This window comes from Gavialis gangeticus, unplaced genomic scaffold (genome assembly GCF_001723915.1).
Source record: "Gavialis gangeticus isolate Ggan-Ray unplaced genomic scaffold, GavGan_comp1, whole genome shotgun sequence".
Classification (NCBI taxonomy): domain Eukaryota; kingdom Metazoa; phylum Chordata; order Crocodylia; family Gavialidae; genus Gavialis; species Gavialis gangeticus.
Genome location: NW_017729032.1, coordinates 179,813,333 through 179,831,276, shown reverse-complemented (window position 1 = coordinate 179,831,276; position 17,944 = coordinate 179,813,333). Strand labels below are relative to the sequence as shown.

General features: G+C 44.4%; 1 protein-coding gene across 1 annotated transcript in view; it reads right to left on the bottom strand.

Moving 5' to 3' along the window:
• REPS2 (RALBP1 associated Eps domain containing 2) overlaps positions 1 to 17,944 on the bottom strand; it is a 208,323-nt gene that overhangs the window by 146,181 nt on the left and 44,198 nt on the right. Inside the window, exons 4-5 of the mRNA XM_019524650.1 lie at positions 8,851 to 8,974; positions 640 to 788 (exon numbers count right to left, since the gene is read on the bottom strand). Coding sequence (XP_019380195.1) covers positions 640 to 788; positions 8,851 to 8,974 — 273 coding nt within the window. The remainder of the gene's footprint in view (positions 1 to 639; positions 789 to 8,850; positions 8,975 to 17,944) is intronic.

The following is a 17,944-nucleotide window of genomic DNA, read 5'->3' as shown; positions in this document are numbered from 1 at the left end:
TGTGTGTGTGTGTGTGTGTGTGTGTGTGTGTGTGTGTGTGTGTGTGTGTGTGTGTAACATCATACTCATCCTGAACCGTAAAAAATACAGCTAATATAGACCTCTTTATGACACACTTAAATAAAGAATTCAGAAGGTCAGAGTGGCAACAGAGATTGTGTCTGGGTGAATTTTTTTTTACTGAAGGTTAAAGAAAATCTTGGGTTTCTAAAAGTAGCCTGGTATAATACTTCCAAGAAGATCAGAGGAAAAAAGAATGTGGTAGTTTTTCTGTTCTTTAAAAAGCGAGTTTTCTAACTGTCCATCTTTGCTTTCCCTCTGAACCCACTCTAGCAAATGTTAGGAAAATGCCATATAGGCATATTTCTAAACAATTATTTAACTCTTATAGAATTATGTATCATACATTATTAGAGTTGAATGAACGAATAAAATCCTTTGGGGTTATAGCCGGTATGAAGGCATATCAAAACAAGGGCATAATCTGACTAACAATTTTTCACATGTATATAATCAACTTTGCAAAGCATACCATTACATTAATGGAGTAAGCATACATTTGAAGTTACCTCTTTTAAGGACTCGGCCCAAAGTTCTTCTTACACAGTAACAGGTTTACTTTTACTAGAGACATATTACCTGTTTATCTCCCTCGTCTGCTCTTTTGAAGGAATTTTTATCCAAAGCTGTGTGTGGAATCTGACATTTGGCTCCATGGATTTCTGCTGGAGTCCCATATCTCATTTCACTGTCATTTTTCAATGCCACAAACCGGGGCAGAGGCAATTCTTCATTAACAGAAAGAAAAGTTCAAATGAAACTAGGGTGCAATGACAATCTTTGAAGCAGCATCATATTGCAAAAAAACCCCAAAACAAAACAAAGAAAACAAACAAAAAAAAAAAATCAACAAACAGTTATACTATTTCTTTCTTCTTTCTTTTTTTTTTTTTAAATAGACTAGGAATTACCAGAACAGACAATACCATCCTATGGAAGTCCTGGAATGATTTTAGTCTTGAAAGCAAATGTGAAGCTAAGTCAAAGGTATATTCACTAACTGTAGATATACTTTAACACTACAGAGAAGAGGGAGGTTCTACTTGTATAATGTGCAGCAAAGTCTCAAACTGAAATGTATCTTATCCCTAGCTATCGCCATTACTTATGTTACTCAGGGTGATCTAAAGAAAAACACAGCAAGTTCCAGCATAAACTGTGGGAGCAATAAGTTTATGGAGTTAAGATAACTTTGTTCTCCACACTTCCACATAACAGAAATAAGATAAAATACTGAGTTCCAGAGACTGTTTCGAAGCCCAGTGAGACTGTACTGTCATATTGCCATCCTTTATTATAACTCAAAAGAGATGAAAAATAACACTTTATTATAATCAAATGCTTCTTGCAAAAATTCAATATTGCTCTGAGGAAACTTATCATATTGTTGGAAGCTTTCATGTCTCCACATGGTAACTTACAAGATCATTGCAACCAAACGAACAGAATAAAGCTTCCAGAAATCAAGTAAAACATGACAACAGCTCTGTAATCATTTATATATATAGTTATTTCCATGAACAAGAGAAATCAATGCAGTTATACTGCTCATTTGTTCATCTGCTTCAAAAGACCTACTATATTTCAGAAGCAATTAGCACTGTTTTGGTCCCTGGAAACATTTCAACAACAGCAAATAATGAGATATCAGTCTAAGGACTGTAAAGACCTTTGTTTACTCGAATTTATGTAGTGTTTCCAGGTACTTTATAGGTAAAACATACTTAGTAAGTCCCAATAAAACTTCTGAAGGAGTTGACTTTTCTTCAGATTAATATTGGTATCCTAAAAAGAAATCCAGTACAGCAGACCACCTAAAAGGGATAATCTTAATAGACCCAGTTTCTGACCGTCTCATTCCTGATCAAACACCCTACTGGAGACTCACCAGGCTGCTGTGTTTGGATCCCAACATGCCTTTCTATGTGGATTTTGCCTGTTAAATCTGAGTACAGTGCAGGCAGAGGCTTTGGCTCTTTGAACACTTCTTAGAGCACAGATCCTCCACTGAGAACTGAGACTGTACAGCCTAATTGTCTTTACCCTGAGCCTTATGCCATCTCTGCCAGCCTCCTTGGTAGTTTACCACACCCTTTCCCAGACCTCAACCAAGTGTGTATTCTGGACCAACAGATTATCTTTTTGAGGAGAAATAACAGCTAATGGAGGCAAATGGACACAAGAGCCACAAACAAACATTACAGTTGTGCTGGGAGAAAAGCCTTTTTTTCCTGACACAAATATAAAGTGCATGGCTGTTCCAGGGGATTTCTTGTGGAGGAGAACTAGCTCTTCCCTAAGAAGCTATATTAGATACCTATGAGGAAGGTAACCAATACCTCCTTTCAGTCCAGCCTGAACAGCTGTATGTTTCTCTCTGGACTGAGATACCCAATATCCTCTTAAATTGGCCACACACTTCTAATGCAGTATTACTTGCCCTTCTGACAATTTCATCTGACCTTTGCAGATCTCCATCCCAGGATGGATCATAATCTTTAGCACCGATGGCAGTAACTGCAATGCCAGTGTCTATTTTGAATGTAATGATTCAACCTCTGAGGTCTATATTAATGTACAAAGTTATTGATTCTTCTATTGAAGATATAGTTCCTTGTAGCACAGGCTCATTGTCATCTGATGACATTTTCTCCTGAATTATTTCTACCAGTCTGAATGATCTGCACTCCCTTACAACATCATCCACAGCTTCTCCCACAGCAAAAAGGAGGGCATTTACCTGGTATTCCTGTGTTCTTTTTGTTAAGCCTGAAACCATGCAGAACTGCTCAAACAAGGTGAGCTACTTGCATTCCCACAGTCACACTTCTCTAGTGGAGCCATCTGTGTTAAGGCCTCCATAACTGCACTGGACCAGAGGTTCCCACCCTCTGAGCCATGGCCCTGTACAGTACTGAGTATAAGAAAGGGTTGGCTGCTGGTCCACAGTATGCTGGTCACTTCCAAACTGCAGTAAGCTGGTCCGCAGTTTGCCGGCCCATGGTCTAAAAACATTGGGAACCAATGCACTAGGCTTTCAACCTGTCTCCTCCTTGCCACAGTACAGTCTTGTCTTGACTGCACTTCAGCAGTTTGGCAGCTCATCTGTCTGTCTCTGTCTGTCAGGGCCAGATTAACACATAGGCACACTAGGCACATGCCTAGGGCCCTTCCATGGCAGTGGCACGAATGGCCCCATCCGCCTCCCTTCCCTTCCCTTCGCCTCTGCTTCCCTCAGCTGGTCTCACTGAGGCCACTTCCTAGCAGTGGCTCCAAGCCAGTGTTGCCAAGTCCACTTATAATAAGCAAAATTGGGCTTGTTTTTTCAAAAAGTTGCTTTGATTTTTAGAGTTGCAGGTTTCAGGTTTTTGGGGGGTTTTTTTATTTAGAGGTTGATTATTTTTTGGCTTTTCTGTAATACAGTGGTTCCCAAACTGTGGGTCCCGACTGTAGAAACAAGATGGGGTTGTAAGAGCCCGGCCCTGCCAGCACGCAGCTTCTGGGCAGGGCTGCTGCAGCTGCCGCCCCAAGGGTCTGCGAGCCTACCCAGCCTCTGGCTTGCTCCAGGCAACAGGTAGGGAGACGGTGGGTGCCAGGATGGGGGATCTGCGGATGGGCAGGACCATGAAGCCCACACACAGGGGGGTGGCAAGAGTGCAGAGCTCGGGTGCACATGGTGCACAGCCCCTGCTATTAGCAGTGGCAGCCCACGGGGCACTCATAGCCCACACGCAGCTCCGACCAGTGCTGCGTGGTGGAACACAGCCCCAGCAGCCACCTCTCTTGCGCTGAGCTCCATGTGGCACACATGCAGCTCCACACTACCAGGGAAAGCCTGGAGCTGGTTGCCTTCCCCGCCCCCTGCTGTGCAGGTCACGGGAAGCAGCTGGCTCCAGCCCACACTACTTCCCCCTGGTAGCATGGAGCTGCATGTGGGCTCACAGAGCATGGTGTGAGAGGCAATGGGTAGAGCTGTGCTCTTCGCCACCACTGTGCCGTGCTAGCCAGTGCCGTGCATCACGGAGCACTGGTGTCTGTGCAGGCCCCGAAGGCAACCGTCACTGGCAGCAGAGGCTGTGCATCATGGGGGAGACTGTGTGGGGTGGGGTCTCCGCACACCCCCACCCTTCCCCCCCACCCACATATATACCCCAACATACCCTATTGCCCTACCGAAACAGCCACACCCCCTCACAACCTCCCCACCACACACACCTCTAACACCCAGTCCCCTCTCTTGGAAATGCGTTGGGCTTGTTTTTAAAGGCAGTGCTGGTTTTTTTCTTACGAAACCTGGCAACGCTACTTCAAGACCCACTACCAGCAGGTGGCAGCATCGGGGTGGAGAGAGGGGTCTCCCATTGTGAGAGGCCTCCTCCTCCATGACCAATGGCATCCCCCAAGGCTCTGTCCTTGGACCGGTTCTCTTTAACATCTTTATCAGCAACGTGGACACTGGTGTCAGCAGCGCACTGGCTAAGTTTGCCGATGACACTAAACTCTGGGGCATGGCATCCACACCTGAGGCTATGCCCCAAGGCTAGTGATCCAGGCTGGCTTGGATAAACTTAGTAAGTGGGTGGATACAAACATGATGACGTTCAATACCAAGAAATGTAAGGTACTCCACCTCAGGGTGGGAGGAACCTGCAGCATGCTTATAGGCTCGGCAGTGCTACGCTTGCCACAAGATGAACATGAGCCACCAATGCGATGTCACAGTTGGTAAAGCTAACCAAACTCTGTCTTGCATCCATGGATGCTTCTCAAGTAAACCTCAGGATGTCATCCTCCCGCTGTACTCAGCCTTGGTGAGGCTGCAGCTGGATACTGCATCCAATTCTGGGCTCTGCAATTCAAGAAGGATGTGGAGAAGCTTGAGAGAGTTCAGAGGATAGCCACACACATGATCAGAGGGCAAGAGAACAGGTCTTATGAAGAGAGGCTGAGAGCTATGGGACTCATCAGCCTGGAAAAGCACAGGCTCAGGGGGGACCTGGTGGTTGCCTATAAGTACATAAGGGGTGTACATCAGGATCTGGGAGAACATCTGTTCACCAGAGCGCCCCAAGGTAAAACAAGGACCAATGGTCATAAACTCCTCCAAGACCATTTCAGGCTGGACATAAGAAAAATGTCTTTACTGTCTGAGCCCCCAAGACTCCCTTCAGAAGTGGTGCAGGCACCTGCTTTGGACTCTTTCAAGAAATGTTTGGATGCTTATCTTGCTGGGATCCTTTGACCCTAGCTGACTTCCTGCCTCTAGGGCAGGGGGCTGGACCTGATAATCTTCAAGGTCCCTTCCAGCCCTAACATCTATGAAATCTATGAAAAGCACACCCCTTTTTTCTCTCTATTTACACAACAGGTTTACCCCAAGTGCTTGTGTGTGTTTTAATCCCATACCTCTTACCATTCACAGAGCAAACCCTTAGGCCTATGCTTGTTTTCACTGTGAACCCACGCTCACTTGCACAGCTGAGGCTATGGATTACAGTCCATGTTTCTCATTAAGGCAGACTCAGACTCAAGAACTCTGCAATGAGGATATAGCAATGAGGGTATAATTAAAACTCATGCAACTAAACTCAAGTTCAGCTAGTCCTCAATGCCATCCCATAATTATTAGTGAAAATTTTCATCCATCTCCTTTCATATGTTGTTCAGAGGCATCCAAATGGTTTTTGCTGGGAAAACTATCTTGCTCTCAAATATGGATTCCATCACCATCCTCCAACTGCTAAACACATAAATAAGCCTGTATCAATCAGGGTACAATTTCCAGAGCCACAACAGTAGGGGGTAATCTGGGTCACCTAAAATAATATACAATCCTCCCAGCAACCCTAGTGACACGTAACCAAAGCACTAGTATGGTTATGGGTAAAGAAATGCAGCTGTGTACAGCTCCACAGCATGGAGGGTTCTTGGAAGGTGAACATGAATAACACAGGTTTTCTGGTGTGAGAGTGAGGAAAAAGGTAAGCACCACAGAGCCCCTCTGGGCTCTGAATGCTAATGCTAAAAAACATTGTTTTGTTTTGACTGTTTTTCCTTTTGCTCCCCTCCTGGGCAAACTCCACTGATCTAACTCCCCTTCATATAGATAAATTTGTCTGAACAGGTTCCCTTTAGCTTCAGCTACTCTACTGGCCGTAAGTACTCCAATTTGAATAGAAGCTAATCATGGTGTCCCCAGTACGGAAAGGATGTTGCACTAGCCCTGAGAGCAGATGAGTCAGCCATCTGCTGACCCCTTCAGAGATATAGTGATTTCAAACTATCTACCAGAATGTGTACATTGTAGATGGACAGATATACCAAATAGTCACACTAACCCAAAGTCCAAAAAAAATGTTCTGGTTTTGAACATCTCCTAGATAACTGCTACAGTTTAGTTTTTGCACCTTGCTGCTGCTCTTTGTTTAAATACAACCCTTTGAAATACAAGGTTTATATGGCCCCTTCTACATGTTACTTTTAAGAAGCAATTAACCAGGTAATCATGCCTTAAGTTGTGACCCAGCTACATGTTCAACCAATTCATGGTGTGAAAAAGCAAGCAATAGCTATAAAATTATTCCACAAAAGTGTGTAATAACTTTGTAACTTATTCTAATCACACTATTAATTGAACATGGGGCCAAGTGCTCCCCTATGTCTCCCCATCAGCTGAGGGGCTTGTAGCAGGGGCAGTGTCTTCAGCTGCAGGGCTCTCAGTGGGGAGAATGCTGCAAACCTTGTGAGGTTAGGGGTTCGCAGTGTGGGCAGCATTCCCAGTGCTGTTCCCACTGCAAGCCCCGCAGCCCACACTGGCAGCAGGGCTTGCAGTGCAGGGAATGCTGCCCCCACTGTGAGCCCCACCAAGTCCCGTCAGCTGTGGGACTCACAGCAGGGGGAGCCCAGGATGGTGTTCCCAAGCTTCCCCTGCACCAGCAATAATACCCAATGGGACCTAATGCTTGATCCACACAATTGTACCTCCTGTTATGCCACACGTGCATGGCAGGAGGCACAATTGTGGGACCATGCATTAGATCCCATTGCGCCTTTGCCTGCATGTGTAAAGGAGCTCTGCCTCTGCACTTGAGTTTGATGATCAAATCTATCTATGATCCTGTTCTTAGATGCTTTCAGAAAAGTTGTGTGGACATTCGGTTCGCCGGGGACAACTATTCCCCGGGGAATGCCTGTGCCACATGTGCTCTGGCACATGCCAAGTTATCCAGCAGCCTTACCTGGGGTTCTGGGGGCCTCCTGGACTGCACCAGTGGCGATTCTGCTGTGCGGAGCCTGGCCAGTAGCCGCAGTGCAGCTCCAGGCAGCCCAGCTCTGCTTCTGAGCAGTGCATGCTGCCCCCACATGCGGTGCTCTGCTTTTTTTTTCCTATGGGTTTTTTTGACCCCTGGATATCCAAGGGTCAAATAACTTTTCTATGCTGCTCTCTTGCAGTGCAAAGAACAACTGAATGTGCGGTATGTGGCACCACAGACATGTCTGCAGCGCTACATACCGGACTTGTCTGGTCATGGCCATAAAGGTTAGAGTCCGGGACCTTATCCAGTGCAGTTTAGAAAATATATATAAAAAAAGAAATTATTAGAAACTATTTAAAAAATAGGAAACTTTAGTTTGGAGTTAGAACATGTCACACTCTTGGATCCCATCTATTATTCTGTTAGAAAATGTACAGCAAGGTTTCAAAATATAGTACTGGCATACTGTAGACTTCCCTGTCTTGGGCTGATTTTGTCAAAGGATAGTATTAATACCCTGATATGTCCAGTGCAACTGAAAACCTATGCTCACTAATATTTTTATATTCTGATTTATAGATGAATCCTTTGCTGGATTTCAGTCATACAAAGAATGACTAAAGAATGACAAACTGGCACAAGATGGCTCCAGAAGTTAAAATTTCATCGTCTATCTAAAGCAGTCTATATTTAAGTATTAAAATCAGCTTCTGACTACAGTTGTCTTTGGTTGGCCATCTAGTTAGTGGGAGTGCTGTAGAAGTTATGCTATCTAGACTGTCACTCTCTTTCCTATATCAGACTGACATTATCAGCCCAGCAGAACAATCTGAAGTTTGAGTCTTTTACCTCTGATCTGGCATGTGGCAGTATATAGTTATAGTCCCATATTAGCTATTAAAAGTTTTACAGGTAAAAGCACTGTTTCAAATTGACCACTTAGAATTTTTTTTTAAGTTTCTTGTAGCAAGCATTTTTCCACACAGAGGTGCACTGAACATTTATTTCAATGGACAATGAAAAACAAATGCATTTTCAACTATCCTCAACATAAACACTAACATTACTTGATAATAAGGTGAGGTTTTGCCACTGTGCTTAATGCCCATTTATTTCCATTTGAAAAGGAACGCTTAAGTCCTGCCAGTTGAGCCAAATTCCCATATTCCTTAAGAATCCTAGTAATATTTACTCCATGCAAATATATCAGTCAGCCTGAGCAGAACAACTTTAGAGTTTGGAAATGAAGATGAGTAACGGTTGGCAGAAATGAGCCCATAATCATGACAGCTCTGTTGGCTTGTTGCTTTTCTACAGGAAGAAACAATTTATTCTCCATGAGTTCACTATAATTCTCTATACATAATTTATGGATAATAGAATTATCTTCTTCACCTGTCTCTCCCTGCCTCTGATAGGATTTTGATTTACTCTCAGGTTCAGATAAAACTAAACAAAGCAAACAACGTACAGTACACATGCAAACAATTAAAGAACAACCTTGTAAGTAAACTAAGCAAAATGAGCTGCTTACCACTCTTAATGCTCTCTAGCCGTACTGGGAGGCCAGACTGTGCTGCAGCGATTAATTTCAGAGCAACATAAAACTGAGCAGGACCAAAGTAACCCACACGTTTTGCACCACACAGTTCCGTAATCTAGGAGAGAAGAAGCACAACCTTTGCATAAAACGTCTCACTGGTTCATTATAGACAACTTAATTAGCATTGAGTAATGAAGTGAAGAAGTTTTACGGAACTGAAAACTCTCAGGTACGTTTACAACTCTCTGTTAAAACTGATCAGGTATATTCTGTTTACTTACATGCCCATTAATGTAAAATAGATATCTGATTACTTATTACTCCTTCCACTGCTGCACACTTATTACTCCTTCCACTGCTGCACAGTGTTAGCATAAACATGGGCAGGTAGAAGATTTATAAAGTGGGGTGTGCAATACCACCCTCACCATGGTAGGGGTGAAGGCAGGGCACAGTTGGAGCCTTTGGGCTTGGGGGGTGCAGGGGAGCAGAGGTAGGAAGCAGTCACAGGAAGGAGGACCTGGCCCTTGCTGCCACTGTTCCCAGCTGACCCACACACATGGGGAACCCTATATAGCTGCTCATATCACCTGCTGGGCAGGGGGTGTGGCTGCAGGGAGCAGCTGCACAGGGTGTCAGGCTTAGCCACAAAGGCTGCAGACCAACGTTAAAAAAAAAGGGTGAGGGGGCTTAACTGGAAGAAGCAGCTTCCAGTAAGTGCTTTATTAGAAGAAGCAGTCCCTGCACCAAGCCCAGAACATGCCCAGAAGAGACATCACATTAGTCTGATCTGGCTCTGCAGCAGATTGGGCACTTCAGCAGGGCTTCTTGGTGCTTTTTTTTATCTTTTAGCTATTAGATAAAAGCTCCAAAAAAGCGCCACTAAAGTGCCCAATCTCGGCGAGCTGGGTCCAGCTAACATGATGCCTTTTCTGGGCATGCACTGGGCTCAGCATGGGGGCACATCAAGTTTATAGTAAAGTGCTGTTCTTTTTTGTTATGTTTTTTTACATGTCTGTAAGCAGCCAAAGAAGAGTGGCAGAAAATGGGTTCCTCTTTCCTGCGCCTGCTTCTCTGCTGGCTTTCTGCCTACCCCAAAGGTCCCATACTGGCTGGAGTGCAACTGAACCATGACACCACACTCTGGATCTGCCACTGAGTATATTTAGTTAACATGTTTTCAACACTGTGGCTGCATTTCTGTGGTAAGGGAAATGATCTCTGCAAACACAGAGTCTATTAAAACACTTGCATTCTGTAAGTTGCCGCATATACATAAGGCATTAATTGCTACGCTGATGCTGTAACAGTTCAAATAATTATTGTGACTGCAAAATAATGGAACAATAATAACAATACCCTAACACTATTTAAGCAATGTACTCTTCTGAGAAACTACTGAAGGTAGAAAAGAAGTTACACATAAACCAGTTTAAGTGTTCAGAAACTGGTTTGAACCTATAACAGAACAGAAGCTCAGAGCATATAAGCCAGTTCTCCAAAATGGCGGAAACCAGTTTACGACAAACTTGGTTGAATAGTATCAAACTTAACTGATTTGGGTCAAACTAGTTTATGAAATTTCTGCCCAAGACCCCTTCCTGTTTCAAGTTAAATCATAGTCCCCACACAGGAGGTGGGGGAGGTGGGAGCAAGCCCAGCTGGGGATGCAGCCCAGTCTCCAAGGGGGAGGAAGGGCTGCCCCCCACCCAAGCAAACCCTAGCTGGGGCCTGGGAGGAGGTGTTAAACATCCCTTCCCCCACTCAAACTTACTGCTGGATGCAAATGTGGACTACAAATCTCAGAGGCACCTGGGAAGCAGGAAGAGGAAGTGACGAGCAACCCTGCAGAGTCCTGGTGCTGTGGGTCAGGACTGCAGATCCCAGAGACCTTGCGGTAGCAGGAAGAAGTGAACACACAGCCCCTACTGGGTCATGCCACACAGCAGTGCTCTAGTGCCCCCCCTGGCTTCTGGCCTGAGCCGGTGCAGGCATGTCGCTGCATTTCCTGAATCAAAGGTCTGTTCACTTGTTTCAATTTAACCTGTGCAGCTTAGACTAATCTGCAAAGACTGAATCGATTCAGCTTCAGGATTTTTGACTGTCTGTACTTAGCCATGGGCTACATGTTAAACCTACTTTGGAAACTGAAGCTAATACAGAAATCTATACTCCACTTGTTAAGCACTTTTTTCTAAGAGCATAACATCTGTGGTCCATAACCTACTCTAATTGGAGGCCAGTTCCTACCATGACTCAGGTGGAGGCATTAACCTCTGAATCCCTACATGACCTAGAAACTACCTACACGTGAGAGAGACCGCTATACTGCCACAGGCATGGTCAGCAGAACTTTAGTATCAGAGAAGGGCTTTCGACAACTGTTCTTGTGGATGAGCACTCTCTTCTCACACCTCATTACAACCCTCCTTTGCATGGTTCTCCTGCTCTATAGCCTATCAAAATGATTAAACTAATACCCATGGGTTGCCTCCCTAAATTCCTAGACTAGTTTAAATTTGGGCACTATATTCCTCATTTCCTGGTTTCTTGGTGGGCAGATTCATTTTGATCATATATATAAGGGTATTTAACCTGCAGCCCACAAGTCAAATCTAGCTCATGGAGCCATGACATGCAGTCCAAGGGGGTCCCCACAGGCCAGGAAGTGTGGGGACAGAGGAATGTGGCAATTAATACCTCTACCCTCCCACATGCCAAATTCCCAAGCTCTGTGAACAGATTGGACCTGGACCACACCCCATTCCCTCTGCACAGCTGGGCTGGGACCAGGCCACACTCCCTCTCCCCACATGGTCAAACTAGGCCAAGTCTCCTTCCCCATGCCAAAGCGGATACGACCTGGTTCCAGCTGAATTGTGGCCAGGTCATACCCCTTCCCTCCCCCACTGCAGGGCCAAGTTGCAGCCAGGCCAAGTCCCCTTCCCCCATGCCACTGGACTGAGGTCAGGCTACCCTCCTCCCCCTTCTTTACACAGCCCAATGGTGCCCTATTGTGCCCCCACTCCGAGTGCAGGATCAGGATCTCTGGCCAGATCCAACCTGTGGGCAGACTGGGCATCATCAAATTTACTGTAACTTGTACAACTTAACATTAAAATGTCTTTGCTACTTTTTTGAATCAAAGGCATCCTTAGCTTATTTCTCAGTCTCAAATAAGCTACAAAATAGACTCCTCAGCAGATAAGATGAAGAGCACTTTAGAACTAGGATATAGTTAAATACCTCATGAAAGGTTTGAAAAATCCTTCCCATTTTTTATTTCATTGAAGTGAGGTTTAAAAAGAAATAATTCTATCCTTTTCCTATTATCATAGCAGCAGAATAAAAGTTTGGGTGATTTTTCAACAAACCAGTGAAGAGGTTGATGTTTTTACCACCTGTTGCTAAACAGATGAAAATGCAAGATGCATCATCTCTCAGTATGAGTTCTTAATCCAGATATAATGGCAATCATTTTCCCCTGAAAAATAATTTTTAGAAGCTCTTATGCAAAAAATATTACTCCTCTGGAGAGAACTGAATGAGGAAAGAATGTTTAAGCAGAGGCATGGTACAGGTAATGTTTCATAATGGCCAGTTATTTCTGTAGTTTACCAACCCTGGCCTTAAATAATAAGCAAAATTTGTGAAAAGGGGATCTATTAATTGGTATCATAGGTCCTCAGTGAAATAAATGCACAAACCGAAGTCAATTATGCTTCATAGATAGAGACCTACCTAATTCATGGCTGAAGCGGGCTACGCAACAGCTCCTTTAAGCTTGCACTTTCCCCCATGCATCCTCCTCCCCTCCTCACCCCCCACATCAATTGGCAAAGAAGCCCCAACAATCACTCTTGATCAACAGGGAGCTAAAAACCACAGTTTTAAATATGCCGCCATTTTTGCCTCCTGGCCAGTCACCATCAAGCAACAGGGCCACCACCCACGCCCCTCAGCCAATCAGCAGTGGGGGCAGGGGAATAGGGGAACCTGCAAGATGAAATGAGATGCTACACAGCCCACTTCTGCCGTGAATTTGGTAGATCCCTAGTCATAAGCTAAAACTGCTCTGTAGTTTGGTAGAAATCAAAAACATCTATAAATCATTAGGTTATTCAAGTAAAATTTATCTCAAGCAACATGTGGACACAATATTTTTTTCATAGAATGGTTGAATTCCACAGTGTCAGTCCAAATTCAACCCTATGGTAACATCAGTAATTTCAATGGAGTTATGCCAGATGACTTTGGCTTTATAACATATACAATGTACATGAATCACATTTCTGTCATGCAGCTACGAAAAAAAATGAACATATGTAAAGTCTGTTCCCATGCGCCAAGAGATTTCTAAAGTTGTAAAAAAAAAAATCAGTAAGTTTTGGAATCTGCATATTTTCTTAATAGCAACAATAAAATTGGTATTTTAGCTATGGGTTGCATGAAGGCTTTAACACTGCTTGAAAGAAAAGCCAGTTTGAATAACTGTTCTCCAGGCTTAGTTTGAATAGAAAAATTATGTCATGAGGTCCTGAAACAAAAAAAAGTGGATTTATGATGCACTTGCTGCTCTGACTCCATCAGCTGACAGCAAACATTATTCCTGTAATTGTTCCTTGAAGATCTCACATGAAGCAGATTGTCCCAGCACAGTCTGAAATTGTTCCATCTCTCCTCTGTTTTTTCCAAATTTCCAACTTGTAATCTCCAAGAGAACTGACCTCTTGAATACCCTGGGCACGTCTAATTCAATTCTTCATCTTAGAAACTGAACAAGAGCCTAGAAGTTTGTTTGTTTTTTTAAATGAAGACCAGCCGGTGCAAGAACAGGCAGAAACAGAAAACGTGCTGAACTGTATTAGGTTGGCTGGCTGAGCAGGACTGATCATTGTGGGAAGCTGTGATTTTTGCTTATTTACTCAACTGTTAGTTTTGTTACTTCATCCTCCTCATTCACCAGCACCCAATAGTGGGTGTCTTTTGCCCACCTATTGCATGCTGACACACTATTAACTCTCTGAAAGAGAGACTCTATTCTTTACCTGCATCTTGCACTATAGGGTCTAGGTACTATAGGGGGTTCCTAGGTGCTACCATAATGCAAATAAGTAAGTTCCAACAGTTTTGCTAAAAGTGGCTTGTGAATGTGAACATTCACTGGTTTTCACACTGAATGAGCATTTTCTTCATCTGCCCATCTACTGAAGCCACCTTGATGGAGAGGATTTAGTTATAGTACAGACTTCTGCTTAACCACAAGGCTATACGATAAGAAGAAAATGTTTCAAAGATTCTCAATTCATATTCAAATCTTCAATTTAATAAGGCCCCTGTATATTAGAATGGGCACCTATACACAAACAGCAAGGTTGCTCCAATGCACTGTAAATACAGGACAGCTGAGCAGACTCAATAATCAAGTTGCAAGGTAATTACTGCACTCCAGAAGACTCCAATGTCTCATGTATCAGTGTCCCTGTGCTTAAAAATGGCAGTGTGGGTGCTCTGACTACAGCTTGTTCGACAAGCTTTAGTTAAAGTGCCCCAACCACCATTTTTAAGTGCGGGGACACTGATACATGAGACGCTCTGGGCATTTTAATTAAAAAGTGTCCCCCTCCCCTCCCAATTCCCAGAGCATGTGTATACATGCCTAATGTGATCCAAAAATGATTTTCTTCTTCAGCAATCCCTCACAGTTGAGGATGATTGTGTTTTATGATTGTCTTATCTGTGGGTCCGAAGATGATTGACAAAGCTGATCCAGGATCAAGAGACTCTGCTGCAACTTGGGCACGTGTTTCCATGTGGGGTGGGTGGCTCCATGACACACAGTTTCTGCCACTCCCACTTTTCCATCTCCTGTTGTCATCATAAGGTTTCAAAGTACTGAGATCCTTGCAGCAGCCTCTTTCCCCATTTGGGGTGGGTATGAGCAAGCCTCCCATGAGTTGATGTCAACGTTGCATTTTTTGAAGTTGGCCTTGAGGACATTCTTGAAGTGCTTTCTCTGCCCTCCTCCTGAGGTTATGCCTTGACTGAGCTGGGAGAAGAAAACCTGGGGAGTCTGGAGTCGGACATCTGGGTGACGTGGCCAGCTCAGCAAAGTTGATGTCAGATGATAATCGCCTCAATGCTCATGGCATTTGCTTGAGAGAGGATATTAATGTTGCTGGGCCTATCTTCCCACTGGATTCAAAGGATCTTCTGCAGGCAGCACTGATGGTACTTCTACAATGTCTAGAGGTATCTCCTGTATGCTGTCTATCTTGACTGAGGCAATGTTGGAGTTCTTTGTCAATGTCAACCTTCTGTGAACGCTGGCTTCTGAGGTACGGGAAATACTCAACGTTCTCCAGAGTCTCACTGTGAACGTGAATTACCAGAGCTGGGAACTGCTCGTTAAGAGCTTGTTGACGGAAGACCTGCCATCAGCATACTGGAACTCAATGATTGAGATGGGGTGGTCTTGGTTTTGGCTCAGAGTTGGCTGAGATTAAACAGCTTACCCTCTAGTTGGTAGTTTACCTCCACTCTGACTGGAAGCTTACTGGTGGTGCTGCAGCTGCTTGGTCCATGACTGCTTATTCACCAGGTACCCTTTTATTTCACAGCTAACCTTCCCTGAAGGTCATTCATCTATCCACCATGTGCAGACATGCTGGATAGCAGTATAGCTCTGCCACCAGAAATAAAGGATTTGGGGGCTTTATTAAGAAAGGAGGGAAATGAGAGGTGAATGGACTGGAAAATGCATGGGAAAAGAAATTCCAATTAAAATTTCAAGTAGTTGTTGCCTGGGCAGAAGTGGCATTGAAGGATAGAGACAAACAAACCTGTAAGTCTGTCTCTTCTGGTTGCCTTTTTGGCTGAGATTAACCATGCTGGTGAACATAGCACAGTCTTTATGGTCTGTGTATTAGCTGCACAAGAGTATGCATTGCATAAGTAATTTGAAATGGACTAAAATTCAGTACTAACAGTAACATAGGTACTCTATAGATTCCCAGAATCACAGAAAATGAGGGTTGGAAGGGACCTCAGGCAGTCATCGAGTCCAGTGGTTCTCAGCCTCCTGATTCTGCCATTGCCCTTCACTCCCAACCCACAGCCCCCCACCCCTCCAGCCCTGCTTGTACCCCTTACTCCTGACCCAGTGCCCACCCCCAGTTCATGTGTGTGTGTGTGTGTGTGTGTGTGTGATGTGCCCCCCAAGATTTCTGTACCCACAGCAAGCATGGAGCTGCAGCCTGGCTGCACCAACATAGGCAGGAGCTGCCTCTGCGGCCCAGTAGGCAGGATCTAGTGTGAGATGGCAGAGTGAAGCAGTAGAACTCATTGCTGCAGCCACTTCCAGGACCCCCATGCCAGCTGCGTTGCCAGACTGCAAGAAGTAACAGATGGGAAGGTGCACTGCCCTCACCTCCTCCTGCCACCAGCCACTCCCATGCTGGGTCACAGCTGCATCCCACTGCCATGGCCCAACTATCGCTGCCACTCCCCTCAAGCCACAACTCTACCCCAGAGGGGAGGTGGGGTGGCAGGAAGCGTCACCTGTGTCCCACCCCCACATGTGCTGTCTGTGCCCTCCCCCCTCCCCACAGACTTACCTGCAAGGAGCTGCGGGAGCCACTCTCCACAGTACCTGGCTGCCACATGCATGTGTGCATATGCACATGGTGCCCCTGCCTGACTGCCCTCCCCACACTCCTCCTAGCCCCAAGCAGCCAGTTGCAGGCTGGAACTCTGCCAGCCTGCAAGGGGGAACCTGTTGTGTCCCATGTTTTTCTCCTTTAAAGAAGAATCCATTTGAAAAATTTGCTGATCCATTCTTTAAAGTTTGTTCAATACCCTTTCATATATTCTTGCAACCCACTTTTGGGTCACTTCCCATGGATTGATCTAGTCCAATCCCTTGCTCAAAGCAGAACCATATCCAACTAGATCATCCCAGCCAAGACTTTGTCTACCCAGGTCTTTAAAACCCCCAGGATGGAGGTCCGACAACATCTCTCAGTGACCACAGATGGTTAATTGTTTTTACATGGATTATTGTCGAGTGCGTGGAGCCTGGGTAAGGCTCAATACTTAGAGTGAAATAATAAATACCACACATCCTACATCCTGGGGGACTGGGAATTGCCAGGATAAGAATTAAAAGGGGACATTTTTGTACTTAGATATCAAACTATATAGCAATCCATCCTTGCCATATCTTTCTTTACATCTGAGACAAAACAACATATAAGTAATGTTTCCCTAACTAGGGACTTTGCTGTGTTAATTACCTTGTGTTTTTGAAGGACAAGTGATTTATCTATTTTGGTCTTGCGAATCGAGGGTATTCATTCATTCATTCTGAATAAACTCGACTCCAGCACCTACTATACAGCAATTGAAAAAGGCTTATTTTGTGGAATAAATGATGACATGTAAATAGTGCACTTACAAAGAAATAATTACAACATGTTCTTGCTTATCAAGCTTTACAAGATCAGTAGCTTTAATTTAAAGAATGATGTTGTTGTTTAAATGTTGTATTGCAGGCCCTTGTAAGCACTTTCAGCAGATTTAACGAAACAATGGCAGAAAACACTTGGAATTAACGAACATCTGCTTACAGCATGTTTGCTGAAAGTAACTGCAGTGTCAGTGGGAATTTATTCATAAAAAAACAGGATGGACATGTGTCAATACAGATGCACTGTGTACCCTTTCATTTTTATACCTCAGGAAGGAAAGTGCTCATTTTACAATCCCTATTTGACTGTGCTAAGGCCATGTACAATTACGTAATTTTAGGAGAAGTACAGTGTTTGAACAGAACCAAACATTGTAAAATATGTTAATAACAAATATTACAAGGTACACTGTCACAGGGTCACGCAGGTGCCCTGTGCCTAGGAAGGGTTAAGGGCAGCTGCCAATCACCTAGGGAGCCCAAGTGGCGGTTGCTGGGGCAACTGGGCTGGTCACATGACCAGGAGGGGGCAGGGCCAGGCCTTTATAAACAGCCCCAGCCAGAGCCTAGTTAGCAGTTCCCTTCTGGTAGCCTGGTGTGTGGGAGCTCTGTAGTAGA